Source organism: Neophocaena asiaeorientalis, unplaced genomic scaffold, assembly GCF_003031525.2.
Source record: "Neophocaena asiaeorientalis asiaeorientalis breed wild unplaced genomic scaffold, Neophocaena_asiaeorientalis_V1.1 scaffold220, whole genome shotgun sequence".
In the NCBI taxonomy this organism is placed as follows: Eukaryota; Metazoa; Chordata; class Mammalia; order Artiodactyla; family Phocoenidae; genus Neophocaena; species Neophocaena asiaeorientalis.
Genome location: NW_020174042.1, coordinates 5725581 through 5742537, shown reverse-complemented (window position 1 = coordinate 5742537; position 16957 = coordinate 5725581). Strand labels below are relative to the sequence as shown.

At 40.4% G+C, this 16957-nt stretch overlaps 1 protein-coding gene across 5 annotated transcripts in view; it reads left to right on the top strand.

The window, feature by feature from the left end:
- Window positions 1-16957, top strand: part of TUT7 (terminal uridylyl transferase 7) — a 66983-nt gene that overhangs the window by 20448 nt on the left and 29578 nt on the right. For all 5 annotated transcript variants that reach the window (XM_024753815.1, XM_024753818.1, XM_024753816.1 and 2 more), the window contains exons 11-17: window positions 5992-6144; window positions 9035-9215; window positions 10634-11733; window positions 12146-12296; window positions 13326-13412; window positions 14025-14125; window positions 15817-15874. In XM_024753815.1, coding sequence (XP_024609583.1) covers window positions 5992-6144; window positions 9035-9215; window positions 10634-11733; window positions 12146-12296; window positions 13326-13412; window positions 14025-14125; window positions 15817-15874 — 1831 coding nt within the window. The remainder of the gene's footprint in view (window positions 1-5991; window positions 6145-9034; window positions 9216-10633; window positions 11734-12145; window positions 12297-13325; window positions 13413-14024; window positions 14126-15816; window positions 15875-16957) is intronic.

The following is a 16957-nucleotide window of genomic DNA, read 5'->3' as shown; positions in this document are numbered from 1 at the left end:
TTTCCCTTTCTCTTCTTTGTTCTCACAGCTCCCAGGGGCTCAGCTTTGGATTTGGCCCCGCCTCTGTGTGTAGGTCGCCGGAGGGCGTCTGGTCTTTGCTCAGACAGGACGGGGTTAAAGGAGCCGCTGATTCGGGGGATCTGGCTCACTGGGTCCAGGGGGAGGGAGGGGCACGGAGTGCGAGGCGAGCCTGTGGCAGCAGAGGCCAGCATGACGTTGCACCAGCCTGAGGTACGCCGTGCGTTCTCCCGGGGAAGTTGTCCCTGGATCCAGGGAACCTGGCAGTGGCGGGCTGCACAGGCTCCCCGGAAGGGGGGTGTGGATAGTGACCTGTGCTCGAACACAGGCCCCTTGGTGGCGGCAGCAGCAGCCTTAGCGTCTCCCACCAGTCTCTGGGGTCCGTGCTTTTAGCCATGGCTCGCGCCCGTCTCGGGTCCGCGCTTTTAGTCACGGCTCGCGCCCGTCTCTGGGGTTCGCGCCTTTAGCCGCGGCTCGCGCCCGTCTCTGGAGCTCCTTTAAGCAGCGCTCTTAATCCCATCTCTTCGCGCGCCAGGAAACAAAGAGGGAAGAAAAAGTCTCTTGCCTCTTCGCAGCTCTAGACCTTTTCCCGGACTCCCTCCCGGCAAGCCGTGGTGCACTAACCCCTTCAGGCTGTGTTCCCGCAGCCAACCCCAGTCATCTCCCTGCGCTCAGACCGAAGCCTGAGCCTCCGCCCGCAGCCCCGCCTGCCCCGGAGGGTGAGCAGACAAGCTTTTCGGGCTGGTGAGTGGCGGTTGGCCCTGATCCTCTGTGCGGGAATCTCTCCGCTTTGCCCTCCACACTCCTGTTGCTGTGCTCTCCTCCGCGGCTCCGAAGCTTTCCCCCTCCGCCACCCGCAGTCTCCGCCCGTGAAGGGGTTTCCTAGTGTGTGGAAACGTTTCCTCCTTCACAGCTCCCTCCCACTGGTGCAGGTCCCGTCCCTATCCTTTTGTCTCTGTTTTTTCTTTTTTCTTTTGCCCTACCCAGTTACGTGGGGGGTTTCTTGCCTGCCTTTTGGGAGGTCTGAGGTCTTCTGCCAGTGTTCAGTAAGTGTTCTGTAGTTGTTGTTCCACGTGTAGATGTATTTCTGGTGTATCTGTGCGGAGGCAGGTGATCTCCGCGTCTTACTCTTCTGCCATCTTCCCCTCCCGCCTATTCAAGATTTAATAACGGGGCTTCCCTGGTGGCGCAGTGGTTGCGAGTCCGCCTGCCGATGCAGGGGATATGGGTTCGTGCCCCGGTCCGGGAAGATCCCACATGCCGCGGAGCGGCTGGGCCCGTGAGCCATGGCCGCTGCCCCTGCGCGTCTGGAGCCTGTGCTCCGCAACGGGAGAGGCCACAGCAGTGAGAGGCCCGCGTACTGCAAAAAAAAAAGATTTAATAACGAAAACAAGTATGTGGTGGCCAAATACTAGATTGAATTCTGTGTGTCAAATACGGCAGACTCTGCTGCCTGAACCAAAGTGATCTGTAGCTTTCAGCATTTTAAACTAGTCAAGTATCAGTGTGCTGGCTTCTGCTAGGGTCTTTTGGTCAAAAATGTGAAGCAAGTGAGAGAAAAGAAATTCAGTGCCTTGTTCATGCCAGATATTTTATATCACTCTTTCTGCAGAAATCTATTGAGAACCTCAAAATTATGTGCATGAAAGTATCTAAACTGTTAACTCCTTCAAAATTTTTAAAGCACTCTGTGTTAGTCATTGTACTAGGCCCTGAAGGTAATACACAAATGAATAAGACTAAATTCTCTGTCAAGAAGTTTAGAGTATTGTATCTCTGTGCTCAGATCTGTGTTTTTGAAAATCTTTCAGCCATTCTCTCCCAACCTACTCAGATTTCTTCCATGTTGGAGATTATCTCTGTGACCTTTTACTCCCAATTAAAATTCCCATTTATTATCATTAGATATTGATATGTGAGTTGTGAATGATGAATAGGCTTAACCCTGTGTTCTTAGCATCTTTTATCCCCTACAACAATATTTTACTAGTCTCCTAGTGGGTATTATTTGGAATCTTCCTTATTTTAGATTATGTAAACGTAACCCTTAGGAAATAGTTATTTACACTTTAAGAATGCCAGATAATATAGTAGAAAGAAGAGTAGTGTTAAAGTTTGCCAGCCCTGAGATTCACCCAGGATTTGCCACTTAAATCCTTGTGACCTTGAACAAGTTATTTAATCTCTGAGCCTTGGTGAAAGACTCATCTGCAAATTTTTGAAATGAGATCAGGAATGTAGAGTTCCTGGAACTCTACAGGTAGGAGAACAGATGTAGTCCTTTCCCCCTTCAATAGAAAGGCAAGTTCCACTTACGGTATGTAGGTGTGAACTCCTAAAACTAGTGATCCTTCTGGAAATAACAGCATAAATTCTCAACAAAATACATAAAACAACAACGTGAAGGCTCTGGAGACTGAACAAATGCAAACAGACTTTGGAGAGAAGTCAAAACCTGTAGCAAGTGACCAACACAGAGTGAGTTTCTGTTTTTCAGTGGCTTTACCCCTGAAGGCAACCCTGGTAGAAAAACCAGTACTCTTTCTGGCCAGAGGAACTAAGGCCACCAGATAATAAGGGGAAGAAAAACCAGAAAGGGAAGATATAGAGAAGTGGAACCTTTAATTCTGTGTGGGAACTCAGTACATCACTGACTGACTTCTGAACCAGTCCAGTGTGCCGTATAAGGAGATTGGAAGTCAATACTCTATCCTCGCAAAAAGAAAAAAACTGAACATGCTGAAAATCAACAGCTCTTTTTAGAGCCATTAGAGAATTGAGGTCATGAGGAAAACCACTGCCCCCAAAATTGGAGAGACAGGCAAATATATGAGTTGTCAGAGCATAAGCCCAGAATCCTGCCCATGGAACGGCCACCAGGGTAGGAAAACATGGACTCTGATTCTGGAGGCTCAGTTTGGATAAGGTTGAAAGTGAAAAACAATAAGGGGGCCAGTCTTAGGGGGCTGATTTCATGAGTTTTATCTGCAAACATGCCCACCAGGTTCTCAGGGTAAAGATCTAAGAAAATTCCCCTTTGAGGGAAAAGCTAGCCATTTTGAAATTGCCTGGAGCATTCTGCTGTTAGAAACAAAAACCTGCCCTCAAGGGAAACTGTTTTACCAGAGCCTGACCACCTTGAGTTTTATCAGGGCCTAACTGACCTGGGTAAAGGAAAAATACCAACTCCAACCCTCTGTAGTTTCCTGTCTCACCTCAGGTGGGCAGGACTGAGAAGCACTTTCTGAAGGTCACAGCCCAGGACCACAGTCTCACTAAAAGACTGAGATCTGAACATAGGACTATAGAATGCTTCCCCTCCCCTCACACCTTACTACAGCATCATTAGGCCTCCTGTGTAATAATGGGATTACAACAGACAGACCTCATATAAGAAGAAATCTCTTGGGAAACCCAAAAGCAATACAGGAGACAAAAACAAGGATACCAGCATAAGTTATAGCCCCTTGACATGTACAGCTACAACAAACAGGACATAGCCTGACTCGTAGCCAGGTAAAAGAAAACCTCACACCCCAGGCCTATACTTTACCCAGCTTTCCACAAAAAAATAACAAGGTATACTAAAAGGCAAATAACATAGTATGAAGAAACAGAGCAAACATTGGAATTAGCAGACCAGGAGTTTAAAAAACAAGAATATGCTAAGGGCTCTAAAGGAAAAAAATGGTCAACATGCAAAAACAAATAGGTAATATAAGCTGAGAGATGAAAACTCGAGGAAAGAATCAAACAGAAATACTAAAAATCAAAACTAACAAAAATGAAGAATGCCTTTGATGGGTTCATCAGGAAACTGGACAAAGCTGTGGAAAAAATCAGTGAGCTTTATTCAATGGAAACTTCTCAAACTGAAAAGCAAAAAGGAACAAAAGAATGAAAAAGAAATGGAACAGAATAGCTAAGAACTGTAGGACAATTACTAAGGGTTGTAATGTATGTATAATGGGAATACCTGGAAAAGAAGAAAGAGAAACAGAAGAAACAGTTGAAGTAATAATGACTGAGAATTTTTAAAATAAATGACAGACTTATAAACCATACATGTGAAGCAGACTGAAAACAGTTAAGAGCCAAGGCTTACTAAACTGAGCTGAGGTCGGAGCTGCTGTCTACCAGAGAGGTGACAATCTGCATTTTGTCTAAGCAGTTAATTACCTATAAAACAAAAGTAACTACACGTATTGGAGTAACATAAAGAATCCAGAATTTTCACAATACATTATAGTATCACAATATCCAGAATGCAATCCAAAAATACTCAACAATACAAAGAGCCAAGAAAATGGGACACACTCAAGGGAAAAGAAATCAGCAGATGCCAAGCCCAAGATAAGATACCAAAGACTTTAAAAGCAGTTATTATAACTGCTCCATGAGACAAAGGAAATACACTTGCAATAATTTGAAGAGATAGAGAATATCAGCCAGAGAATTAGGAAGTGTAAAGAGAAGCAAATGGAAATTATAGAAGTGAAAGATACATTATTTTAAATTAAAAAAATTTACTGGATGGGCATCATAGCAGAGTGGAGGTGACATAGGAAAGAGTCAATAGATATGAAAATAGATAAGTAGAAACTAATCTAAGGAAGAAAAAAGTTTAAAAATAAATAAATAAACATCAGGGACTTGTGGAACAATTTCAGAAAAATCTAACCTATGGGTAGTTTGAGCCCCAGAAGGAGAGGAGCAAGAGAAGGGGATAGAAAAAAATTAAGTTTCACAAATTTGATAAAAAGACAAACTTACAGTCTCAATAAGCCAAGTAAACCTCAAGTAAGATAAATTCAAAGAGAAGCATGCTTAGCACATCATAGTCAGGCTGCTGTAAACCAAAACTAAAGAGCAAAACTCAAAAGCAGCCAGAGAAACACCTTACATAAGGTGAGAAAGGTAAATAAGTACATATCAAGTGGTGGTCATTCTCTGAGGAAAAATAAACCAGGGTAGGAAGGACAGAGTGAAAGAGGAGGAGTTATTTAGAGTCAAAGATATTTGAGCAGAGCCTGAATGTGTTCCTCACTGCATGGGTTAGCTGGTTTAGGGAGAAGAGCCTTCCAAGCAGAGGGAATAGCAGATGTCAGCTCCAAGCCAGGAGGACAGATCGAGAAAATGGGTCAGAGAAGTAGCAAAGGACCAGATTACCTAGGCCCTAGAAAAGACTGAATTTCATCCTGAGTAAGAAGGAAACTGTCATGAGCAGGGGAGTGACATGATGTCTTCTGTTTTAGGATTGCTCTGTCTGCTAAACCAAAGAAGTAGTCCATTTGATGTGGAAATACATTGGGGAACTGGGGCTACCACAGACACACCCCACCCCACAATTCACTATGTACATTAACCTGTCTAAAAGGCTGTGATACATCCCTTTGTACCTACAGTAAAGAAACCTGTTCACATTTGTTCCACATTTCTTAGACCTTTTGAGCCTAGACTTCTTTAGCATCTTAACAATGTCAAAAGAAACACTTTATATTTTTTAAACACTTACTATATGCCATACCCTGTATCTGAATGCTTTGTGTCCATTATTTTATTCCATAACTATCCCATGAAGGAGATTCTGGTGTTATCCCTTTTTACAGGAGCCTGAAACCTAAAGAAAATGAGGACCTTACTGAAGGTCTCACAGCTAGTACATGAAGGAGTGAGATTTGGGCCCAGGTGGTTTTATTCCAGAACCATGACCTTAGGCCTAGGCCATGTTGCCTTCTCTTAGACTATTTACTAAAGAATTATTTCCAAAAATCACCAGTTCTTTTGCAAATCAAAACCTTGATTTTTCCTTTAAATTTACAGATGTCTCAAAGATACTCCTTTTATAAAAAATACCTTTTATATTTTCAGTGAGCTAAAGTATGTTAGTTTTCATTTCTTCCAGGATTAATATGCTCTGATTGATATAAAATCCTTTCTGCCTTATAATAGTATGTGTCTAATTTTTCCCAGATTGAAGGATTCTCATTAAACAAACTAGGGAATTTCAACCTTAAAGAAATTCAGAAAGACTCTGTGGCCTGGGAGTACACTGATAATGCTGCAGGGGACGCAGACTCAGCAAAAGAAGAGGCACCAAAAGAAATGCCCGTTAAAAGGGGACAGGTCTGTTCTCCCTTGTTTCTAGTTTTACTGTCTATTTTTAATTTGTTGTTAATTGTGGAGTTTATGGGTTACTCAGTTCTTCCTCTCTTCTTTCCTCAACTATCTTAACTATCTCGTGGCTGTTTAGTTTCCTAGTCTATTCAGTCCTTTGAATAGACAAGTAATGAGAAAAGGTAAAATTCAAATCATTGAATCCACAGTTACTTACGTGGTTTCTTCTGTGTGCAAGGTGCTATGAAAGAGGCTGAGAATTCAGAGATAAATTCCCATCTGTCCTCTAAGAGCTTAGGTCTTAGATAGTATTATGAGGTTGAAATATATGAAAAGTTAACTAACCTCAAATTACGAAAATAACAGTGAATAAGTCTGTGGTCTAGTGTACTTGTCCGTATCCATACTATTAGGGGTGGGCAGGAGAATTTATGCAAAAGGAAAGAATTGCCATTAGAATTTCAAACAAAAATCTGAACAATGTAATTATACTAGTAATAACAATAGGATTCTGACCCAAATTGGTAAATGGTCCTTGACTCCATGAGCTTCCCCATAACCCTTTGGGGTAAAATGACAGTAATACCCACAAAATACTTCTGAGACCTGGATTCTTATCCTAGCTCTTCACAAACAGGTCATGTCACTCTTTTAGTCCTTATTTACTCATGCCTAAAATGAGGAGATAATGGTGAATCATACGTTCTCCAGGTGTGTTTTCTGGAATCCTTGAGAGTTGAGGGGAAGAGGGTGGGGGTGGCACTCTACCCCTGCTGCCGCCAGAGCACGCTGCTGGTATCAGTTTTCTATTTGGGGTTCCAGGAGTGGCTAAAAGCACAGGCTGTGGAGCCAGAATATTTGAATTTACAAACACAAATGCAGCTCTCCCACTTCCTAGCTGTGTGTCTTTGGGCAGGTGACTTACTCTTTCTGTGCCCCAGTTTCCTCACCTGTGAATGGGGATGATATTGGTACCCTCTCATAGTCACTGATTTATAGAATGCTTCACTCAGTGCCGAGCATGTGGTGAGCACTTAGTAAATGCTAGTTGCTAGTTTTATTTTATTTGAGAAAGAAAGTGTTCTCTACGTTAAAAAAGCAGAAACAGTAACAACAGCAACAACAAAAAGTGTAAGTACTGCTAGTCTAGATATGTCAAAGGCCTCTTAAGTTCCATGTTATGATATTATCAAGTCATTTCAGTGAGATGCTTAAAAATCCTTAGTAATGCTGAATATATGGATAAAGAGGTGAGATCTAATGAAGCTTTCCATTTCTGGGGTTTTCTTTGTGTCCTCGACTATAGTGTGTGGGACCTAGACAACTTCCATTTTTAATCAGTTTTGCTTTGTAAGCCCACCTAATAACTTTATCTTATTTCACAGAACCTTTGTGGTTAAGATTTAGTGAATAAGTATGTGGCATTAATAAAATACCATACTACTTGTTTTGAAGCTTGATATAATAAAGTGTGATTGGAAACAAATTTGTATACCCTAGAAGGAAAAGCTATTGCTGAAAGTCCAATTAAATACTTTATCTTTTCATTTGAATGCTAATTGGAGAGATAAATCATGCTGCCACTTCTGAAATTGAGACCTCGACAGTGTCGAAATTGCATGGTGTGGTGAAAGAACACTGGACTGGGATCAGGAGACATTGTCCTCATTTTGCTCCTGACGAGCATTGTTGAGACCTTTGACAAGTCACTCTTTGGACTTCAGTTCCTTCTCTTGTAGCATATGGGAGTTGAACTAGATTACCTCTTAAGAGCATCTTACAGTTGTGACATTGTTTCAATGGTATATGGATTTCTTGTATTTAAAAAGACTATACCTAAATGAAAAAATACAGAGAGCAACCAGTCTGCCAGATGCTTTCCCTTGTTTTCTGATTTAATCCTCATAACTATCCTGTGTTATAGGTGGTATCATCCCTACTCTGCAGATAATGGTAGCGACCATTTTTTGAACATGTGTGCCAGGCACTGTGCTAAGCTCTTAACAGACACTCTCTCACTCAGTCCTCCCAACAACCCTATGAGGTGGGTACTGTGATCCCCATTGTTCAGATGAGGAAACTGAGGCTTAGACAGCTTATATACCTTCACCAGGATCAGACACAGCCAGTAAATGGCAGAGCTGGATTTGAAAGCTAAGCATGTCCCACTCCAAAGCCAGTTCTCTTAGCCTCTGTGCTATACTGCCAATCCAAGAAAGAAGAAGCTAAGTCACAGAGCAGTTAAGATCTGTGAAGTGGCAAAATTGTATTTGGACCCATTTTTTTCTTTTCTAAGTCCTTTGTACTTTCCACTATATTCCATCACAGTATGTCCCAACTTGTCGTGAGTCTGTGAGTGGAAAACTTAGTATTAATTTCTGATATCAAGAGTTATTTATTTGACTTTAAAATCAGTTGCTACTGGCAGATTCAATGAACTTAATGTAGCTTCTCAGAGCAAGTGAGAGGAGTGTTTTTCCTTTTGCTCTGTGCCTCTAGCTGCAGCCCATTTCTGTGTGTAACTGTGTAAAGGCACCCTCCAGAGGCAGGAACAGGGAGAGCTCAGTGCTGAGAGTAGTAGCAATCAGGGCACAGTTCTCTCCACCTGCCCTTAAGACTTCAAAATAAGGAGTGCTGCCTGGTTACATAAAACTGCCTGTCTATTCCTATGATAATGACTAGATTTTAACATACTTTAATCCTGGGAATTCAGTGAAGGAATGCTGTTTTCCCACAATCAAAATAGAACCTAGAATGTGGTTATCTAGATAGGCTGTCAAATTCATATCTTTGCTAAGGTTTTTCAGATTTTTTTTATTTGATGCTTGAATGATCTCTTATTTTTCAGATTGTACTGACATCTGAAATAACCTGTATATTTTCTCTTTGCTGTTAATAGGTATCATTAATATTTGATTTAAAACACCAGCCTTCAGTACCGGTTGGGCAGCTCTGGGTGGAATTGCTTCGATTCTATGCTTTAGAATTTAATTTGGCTGATTTAGTGATAAGTATCCGTGTCAAAGAATCGGTATCTCGTGAATCAAAGGATTGGCCCAAAAAGCGCATTGCCATTGAAGGTACCTCAAAATGTTTATCTTTAATTTCCCCACCCCACCTTTTTTTTAAGGTGTGAAGTCTAACAGCATGCTTTTTATTTCAGTCTTTTTTCAGCTCCTACATGTAAGGTAGGCCTGACCCCAAAAGTGAACTAGATAGCTAGAATCTTGCATGTGTTACAGTGAGTCATTCCAAGGGAACAAATTGTTCATCCTGGGTTTTTTAAGTGCTGCAATAAAACATCTTAATCACTTAAGCAACTAAAAGAATGGCTGGCTGTGTCCTTATTTTCTTTGTAAATTGCTTTAACAACTTGAAATGCTTAAAAAGTCTTTTCCAAGTGATGTGTAAATCCCACTTTCCTCTTTGCTGTTCTCATTTCTGGATTTTTAGATTCACTCCTTTCATGGATTGTTGTTGATGTTTAGTTTTACAAAGGTTGAGGAAAATACCTTTTCTCATGAAAAATAACATTCTTCATTGGATTCCTCTCCATAGAGAAAAAGGATAGTTATTTTTGGAATATTTGCAATAACATTTAGAACTTATTCATGAAAACACCTTTTCTCTTAAAAAAAAAACACTTAAACTCTTAAATGAGTTAAGGTTCATTTAACTGAAACCATTGTATAAAAGACATACTGATGTGCCCTGTAGATTTCATTAAATGTATGAGATCTCAGCTTTACAAAGTCAGGAGGTGGAAACCCCGCTAGAAATCTTAATTCTCCTCCTTCAGATAATTTAAAGAACCTCCTAAATGGAATTTTCTTATTTTTGCTTGATTTTTTTCAAGCCTTATATTGCATAAGAGGGTTTTTTGCATTTTGCATAAATTCTGTGTGCAGTCACGGGGATCTCACATTTTTAAACCCTCCCCTGCAGTTTCTCTGGCTCAGCTCTTCTGGCCAATTGCCTAACCTGCTGGAGTTCTAGGGGAGGAGAAAAGATTGAGAGAAGTGGTGTCTCCTCCTGGTGCCTCCCTCTCGCCCCTGAATTCAGTCCAGCCAGTTCAGTGATGGGGCTTCCCAGGGCAGAAGAGTGGAGGTAAGCTCTACAAACCGCAGGGCCTTGCTGAGTGGGGAGGCTGAGCACTCAGCAGAGCCTGGCGGGAAGACCTCGCTTCCCGAGGGCACAAGAGCCACACTGATGACATCTTTTTTTTTTTTTTTTTAACCTCCGCAGTCACAGAACAGAATAGGGAAGGGGTACTGGTTCTGAACAGAATGGGTTCTCTTCAGAGAGCAGATGTTTAAGAAAGCATTTCTTTTCGTTTTTAAACTGTATCTTCTTACTCCCCATCCCCAGTTTTTTAAAAAGCATATGATACATGATAAATTTTACTGTTGCTTACTTGTTGTCTTTATCTATAGCAGGCTAATTTTTAAAACATGAAATAGAAGTGTATGAAGTAGCAGATTTTTTTTTTTCATTACAGATCCCTACTCTGTTAAAAGAAATGTGGCAAGGACCCTAAATAATCAACCTGTGTTTGAATATATACTTCATTGTTTAAGGACAACGTATAAATATTTTGCTCTTCCACACAAAATTACAAAATCCAGCCTTCCAAAGCCTCTGAGTACTGATACCTGTACTTCCAAACATTCTAAAGAAGTAGCAAAACGTGATCCAGATGTACAAGCGAAAGATGATAAACTCAAAACCTCAGTTTTGGCTCAAGGTCCTGGTGCTGCCAGTTTAACTGTGAGCACCTGCAAGGTACCATCACTTACTCTTAAAGAGACTGCTGAAAGCTTTGAAAGCCCATCAACAGAGGAAATGGGAAACACACACATCAGTGTCCACCTGGAAAACTCAGACTATATCAAGGCAGAGGTCACTTGCGATGACTCTGAGGATGTTAAAGTACATCATCAAGAAACAGGAAGTAAAGATGAGAAAGAAAAATGTGGAATGGAGGGCAAGCATCCTTTGACTGCTGATGATCAAGCTTTAAGTAGTAGCAAACGTGGAGAGCTTGTCATCTGTGGCAGCCCAGGAAATGACGAGACTCATGGCACTCTGCATTTAAAAGGCTTCGAAAATCCTACAGCTAAAGAGTGTGACGAATTTGATACTTTAGATGACAAGGCTGATGTTGATGAAGAAAGCATTGAAGGTACAGATGAACTTGGAGATGCTCTAAGCCATTTTACCCCTTCAAGACAGGGCCAGGCATCAGGAATCACTCACTCTGATGAAGAAGAGGAGGAGGAAGAGGAGGAAGAGGAAGAACCCAGGCTCTCCATTTCCCGAAGGGAAGATGAGGATGATGTTGCTAATGAAGATGAGTTAGACAACACCTACACTGGATCAGGGGATGAGGATGCCCTGTCTGAAGAGGATGAGGAATTAGGTGGATCTGCCAAGTATGAAGACTTGAAAGAATGTGGAAAACACCAGGTGGATGGAAATCTACTAATGGAACTTAATAAAATCAGTCTTAAAGAAGAAAATGTATGCGAGGAAAATTCAACTGCGGATCAGTCTGATTTCTTCTATGAATTTAGTAAACTCATCTTCACCAAAGGCAAGGTAATCAGTGCCACTCCTAGACATGGCACTAGGAGACTTGAAAGAGTTTTAATGCATGTACTTTTGATTTTTGTGTACTAAAACAGGGCTCTCCCCTCTTGGTAGTGGTTAACAAGTTGCTCTTTCACTCCAGTGCAACCACTAGGTCCACTTCCCTCCTTAATCTCTTAGGAATTTGCAGAGGAGAAAAGTAATGCTGTTGGTAGTAAAAATAACTGCCTTTTTCTCCTGCGTGTACCAAAAGGGTGTCCCCATCTCAGATACTTTGGAGTGGCCACACCATTATATTTTCATTCCTTTGGAGTGTGAGAAGTAGAATGTGTACTTTGGAAAAAAGATTCAAGACCCCTTTATTTGGTAAATAAAGTTTTATCTTAAATCTTTTATTATTTGCTTTGTCATCTTCCTGCAGTCTCCTACAGTAGTATGCAGTTTATGCAAACGAGAGGGTCATCTGAAGAAGGACTGTCCCGAAGACTTCAAAAGAATCCAGCTGGAACCTTTGCCACCATTAACACCCAAATTTTCAAATATCTTAGATCAAGTTTGCATTCAGTGTTATAGTAAGTTATTAACATTTCTTTTGATTTGTCAAAATATTAAATTGGCATTTTCTCAAGGGTTATCTGAATCACTAACCTGTTAGCTTCATTATAGGGGCTAAGTCTGTTCCATTCTCCATTGTATCCACAGTGTTCTGTGTATCCTGTTCCATTTGGGACATGCAATAAGAAATTGTTAAAGAAAGACACGGAGGGAGAATTTTTAAGTCTTAAGACTGGAGTACTATCATTTCCTAACTGGTCTTCCTTGAAATGTTTTTCTAGGTGCCTGCCATTAATCGTATTTCGTCACAAGGAGTATTCCATAGGTCAAGTAGGGAATAACTCTATATCCTGCCCCCTCCCGTAGAGGTTTTTAGGGCATATTAGCATAATAAAGCCTTCTGAGAAATGCTATGGTAAAAAACTTATTTAACTCTTTAGTCTTATGTAACTCTTTTCCAAAATTTGAGCGTACAGTACTTTTTAATTAATGCTAATTAATAACCTTTATAACAGCCCTTTAAGGAACACCAGTTTGGGGAAGTGTTGGTATACTGAGCTATAAAGCTCTACAAGGAAAAACATTCGATGGAGAGGCATGGCAGCTGCTTAGAGTGAAAGAATGTGATCCATCACATTGCTGTACCTTGAGATGTCTGTCTGTGCCAGAAGACACTTATTCTGAATCAGGGATTTCTTTTTTAAACCTCTTCAGAGAGTATAAGTGATGAAAGAAAACTATTGGTTCTCTTTAGAAAAAATACATTGTTCCCTGAAGGCTGCCTTCATAGGGCTCTGTGTCTGTGAAACCCAGGAGCAGAACCCTTGTTCAGACTGCTTTACATCTCAGGAGCAGTTCTTGGTGATAGACTCTTTCAAAAGGCATCTTTATTTTACATTGCTTAATGCTGTCTACTGAGAAGACACACAAAATTTAGAGTTTTGTTTATTTTTTTTTTTAAGCCAGTTAGGTTTTATTAAAAAATATAGTTTTTCAGAGAATGTGAACAATCTTTGTTTCTGAATGTATCTGTTTATTTTAAACAGAGGATTTTTCTCCAACTATTTTAGAAGATCAAGCACGTGAACATATTCGGCAAAACCTAGAAAGTTTCATAAGACAAGAGTTTCCAGGTAAATAATTTTTTACCTTTAAGAAAAGAACGATAGTGTGACTTTCCTTCAGAATGAGTACATGTGTTACAACAACATTAATTTTGAGACTAAGAAAGCAGTCTTACAGTGATGGTGGGGACAGGGCTTCAGTTGTTCTGTGATATACCTAGGGTGGCTTTTGGTCTTCCCAATCCTAGTTTGCCAATAGGAAAGACAGACGCAGTGTAGTATTTTGCTTAGCAGATACCACAAGTGAACTTCATTTAGTATTAGGTTTAGAGTCAAAGTTCAGACCTGTAAAAAGTGAATTTATTTAGAAAGTAGTAAGCTTACATTATTAAATGTTCTGAGATGATCCACATTTTCCTTGAAATGTCCTTGCATTTAAGAAGAAAGTGGCATTTGATAATCTTGCATGTCTTCTATATAACTTGTATTTATTTATTTATAGTAAATTTTGAGAGAAAATAATTTATAATAAATGACTAGTTAATAAAAGAACATAATTATAATGAGATTGTTATAGGACAGTTAACAACTGGGTATTTTTGATTCATGAGAGCGTTGTTTCGATCAGAAAATTAAATGTACTCAGGTAATTAGGTATGACTTTTCATATATCCCTAACAGGAACTAAACTGAGCTTGTTTGGCTCCTCCAAAAATGGATTTGGGTTCAAACAGAGTGACCTTGACGTCTGTATGACAATTAATGGACTTGAAACTGCTGAGGTACAGTGACCACGTAAAACTTCCATTTGCTGTGGGGTGTGATTTGACAATCTTGACTGACAATAGCATGGTATTTTCCAGATTTATCAGGGTGTATCATACGGAGTATGCCATTTGGCACAATCTGTCTGGTCGGATAACTTAGAAGTTGAGAAGTGAATGTGAGGAGTAGAAAGGCTTCTGCTTGCAACTTGTAGTGCAAACTAGATTTGAAAGCAACATCTGGGAATTCTAGAAAGCTAAACCAGTCTCTCCCGTGTCCCAGTGGCGTAGCCGCTAGGCTGACTCAGGTACATAAATATACCAACGTGAGGTTTTCTGAGAAGTTTTTTAGGAGGCAGGCAATGTGGTGCAGTGATGGGAGAGTGCTAAACTGAATTTAAGACAGACTTGGTTCATCAGTCCTTAAACATGTGGTCTTTGGTTGATAACCTCTAATATGGAAGTGAGATCCTCTTGCCTCAGGAGATGGTTGTGCTCATCAGCTTGGATCATGTATGTCAGGAGTCAGCGAACTATGGCTCGCTGCTTGTGTTGTAAATATCAGTTTTTATTGGCATACAGCCACACCCCTTCATTTATGTATTGTCTACATCTGCTTTCACTCTGTAACTTCGCGGTTGAGTCCTTGCAACAGGCCATATGGTCCACAAAGCAGAAAAGGTTTGCCAGCCCTCATGGATATGAAGGCATTTATAAAATGTAAAATACTTCTGAAAAGGTGTAAAGTCTGAGAAGTACTGAATTTTTTATTTATAACAGTCCAAATGCTGTATATCCAAAGGAGTGATGGCTGCTGTTGCTCAGGATCTTTTTATGCTTTTTTTGAGTTTCAAGTTTTTATCCTTTGAGGATGTATCTGGCTTGGGAAAATAGTCAAAATTTATCTAGCATGACTATGGTGAATAGGTGGCTAAGCAAGATTGGGTCCAATATCTGGAATGACCTGATTATATCGGGTGGCCAAAAAGTTCGTTCGGGTTTTCCTGTAATGTTGTGGAAAAACCCAAACGAACTTTTTGGCCAACCCAATACATCATCAAGATTGAATTTTTACATGATTAATAAACTAGTCTTGAGGGCATTTTTAAATTAAATTCCAAATATATTCTGGGAAGTATATAGCCATCAGAAGGACTTAATGTTTCAGCCCAAATGTTTTTAAATATTTGAAATATTATTCATATTTCCTGTATGACTTTCTTTTTGTGCATTATATTTTTTACTAGTTCTGTGGAGAAATAATCTGAGCTTAATTACTCTCCAAAGCATTTCATCAGCTCTTAATTAAAGTATAATGAAGGTCTACCCAGAATGAATAAGACGGGCCACAGAAGCTCCCTCTTATTAATTCTGTCACATAGAGAGTACTTCTGAGTGACATAATTACATAGCGGGGAAAAATGGTTCAGAGACCTCGCTGGTTCAGAGACTTTTCTGGAGACACTGATTTCAGCCTTCCTTGTGCCTCCAAGAGCAAGCAACCCAATGAGGGTTTCCACATCCTTAGGATATTCCTATGAATGAGGATTAACGCTCACCTAAAAGGGAAAAATGTATGTAGAATAATTTGAAGTTAATTTTGTTATTTCTGGAGGAAATGGAAACTATAACAAGGTTAGGAACCTGTCTTCCATTTCTGATTCAGTAGTTTGTGCCTTTTTTGTTTGTTTGTGCCATTTTTCCTGCAGGGGTTGGACTGTGTAAGAACTATTGAAGAATTGGCAAGAGTCCTCAAAAAACATTCAGGTACCTCTGTAAGCTTTTTCTAAAAAATATTTTTGTCTTTTTTTATTAGTGTTTTGCATACTTAGAATTTATGAATGCCAACGAAACAGTGTAGTGGCTCATATAACATTTGTGATATTGGTGTCTTTAAAAAAATCTTATGTGATTAGGTACGAAAAACTGAGGAATTGGTTATAATATGTGTGTGCATGTTTTTGCCTCAGTCAGTTTTATTTCAAGACAGAGTATATACCACGCAAGAAATTTTGGGAATCGCTTTGCCTTATCAGCATTGTGTAAATCAAAGTGTAGGGGCTGCTCGCAGTGATGTGAAGTATAGTGGGACGCACCATGGACTAGGGTGATGGACAGCTGTTTAGCTGTGTGTGACCCTGAACAAGTATTTACAGCTGTAAAATGTACAGATTCTGTAAATTGTGCACAGAGCTGAAATGCCATTAGCATATTCTCCTGCCTCTCTTTGTCAGAGGCAGCTATGGATGCTGTTAACAGTGAGAGTCTTCTTTTAAACTGTGGTTCATCCAACTTCTGTGCTAAGAGTTGAAAATGAAAGTGAGCAAGATATTGTCGTTGCCTTTGTGGAACTTAAAATCCGTGCATCATCCATGAAAAGCTTTCTTATATCTTAGTCAAGAGTAGACCTAGGGTTTCCCTGGTGGCGCAGTGGTTGAGAGTCCGTCTGCCGATGCAGGGGACACGGGTTCGTGCCCCGGTCTGGGAAGATCCCACATGCCGCAGAGCGGCTGGGCCCGTGAGCCATGGCTGCTGAGCCTGCGCGTCCGGAGCCTGTGCTCAGCAACGGGAGAGGCCACAACAGTGAGAGGCCCGCGTACCGCAAAAAAAAAAAAAAAAAAAAAAAAAAAAGTAGACCTAAATTCACAGCGTGGGCATGCACACATACATACATACGTACACATAAATATGCACCTGGAATGCCCCTTTTTGTTGCATTCTTTTTAAATAAATTTATTTATATTTTATTTATTTATTTTTGGCTGCGTTGGGTCTTCGTAGCTGCACGCAGGGGCTACTCTTTGTTGCGGTGCATGTGCTTCTCATTGTGGTGGCTTCTCTTGTTGCAGA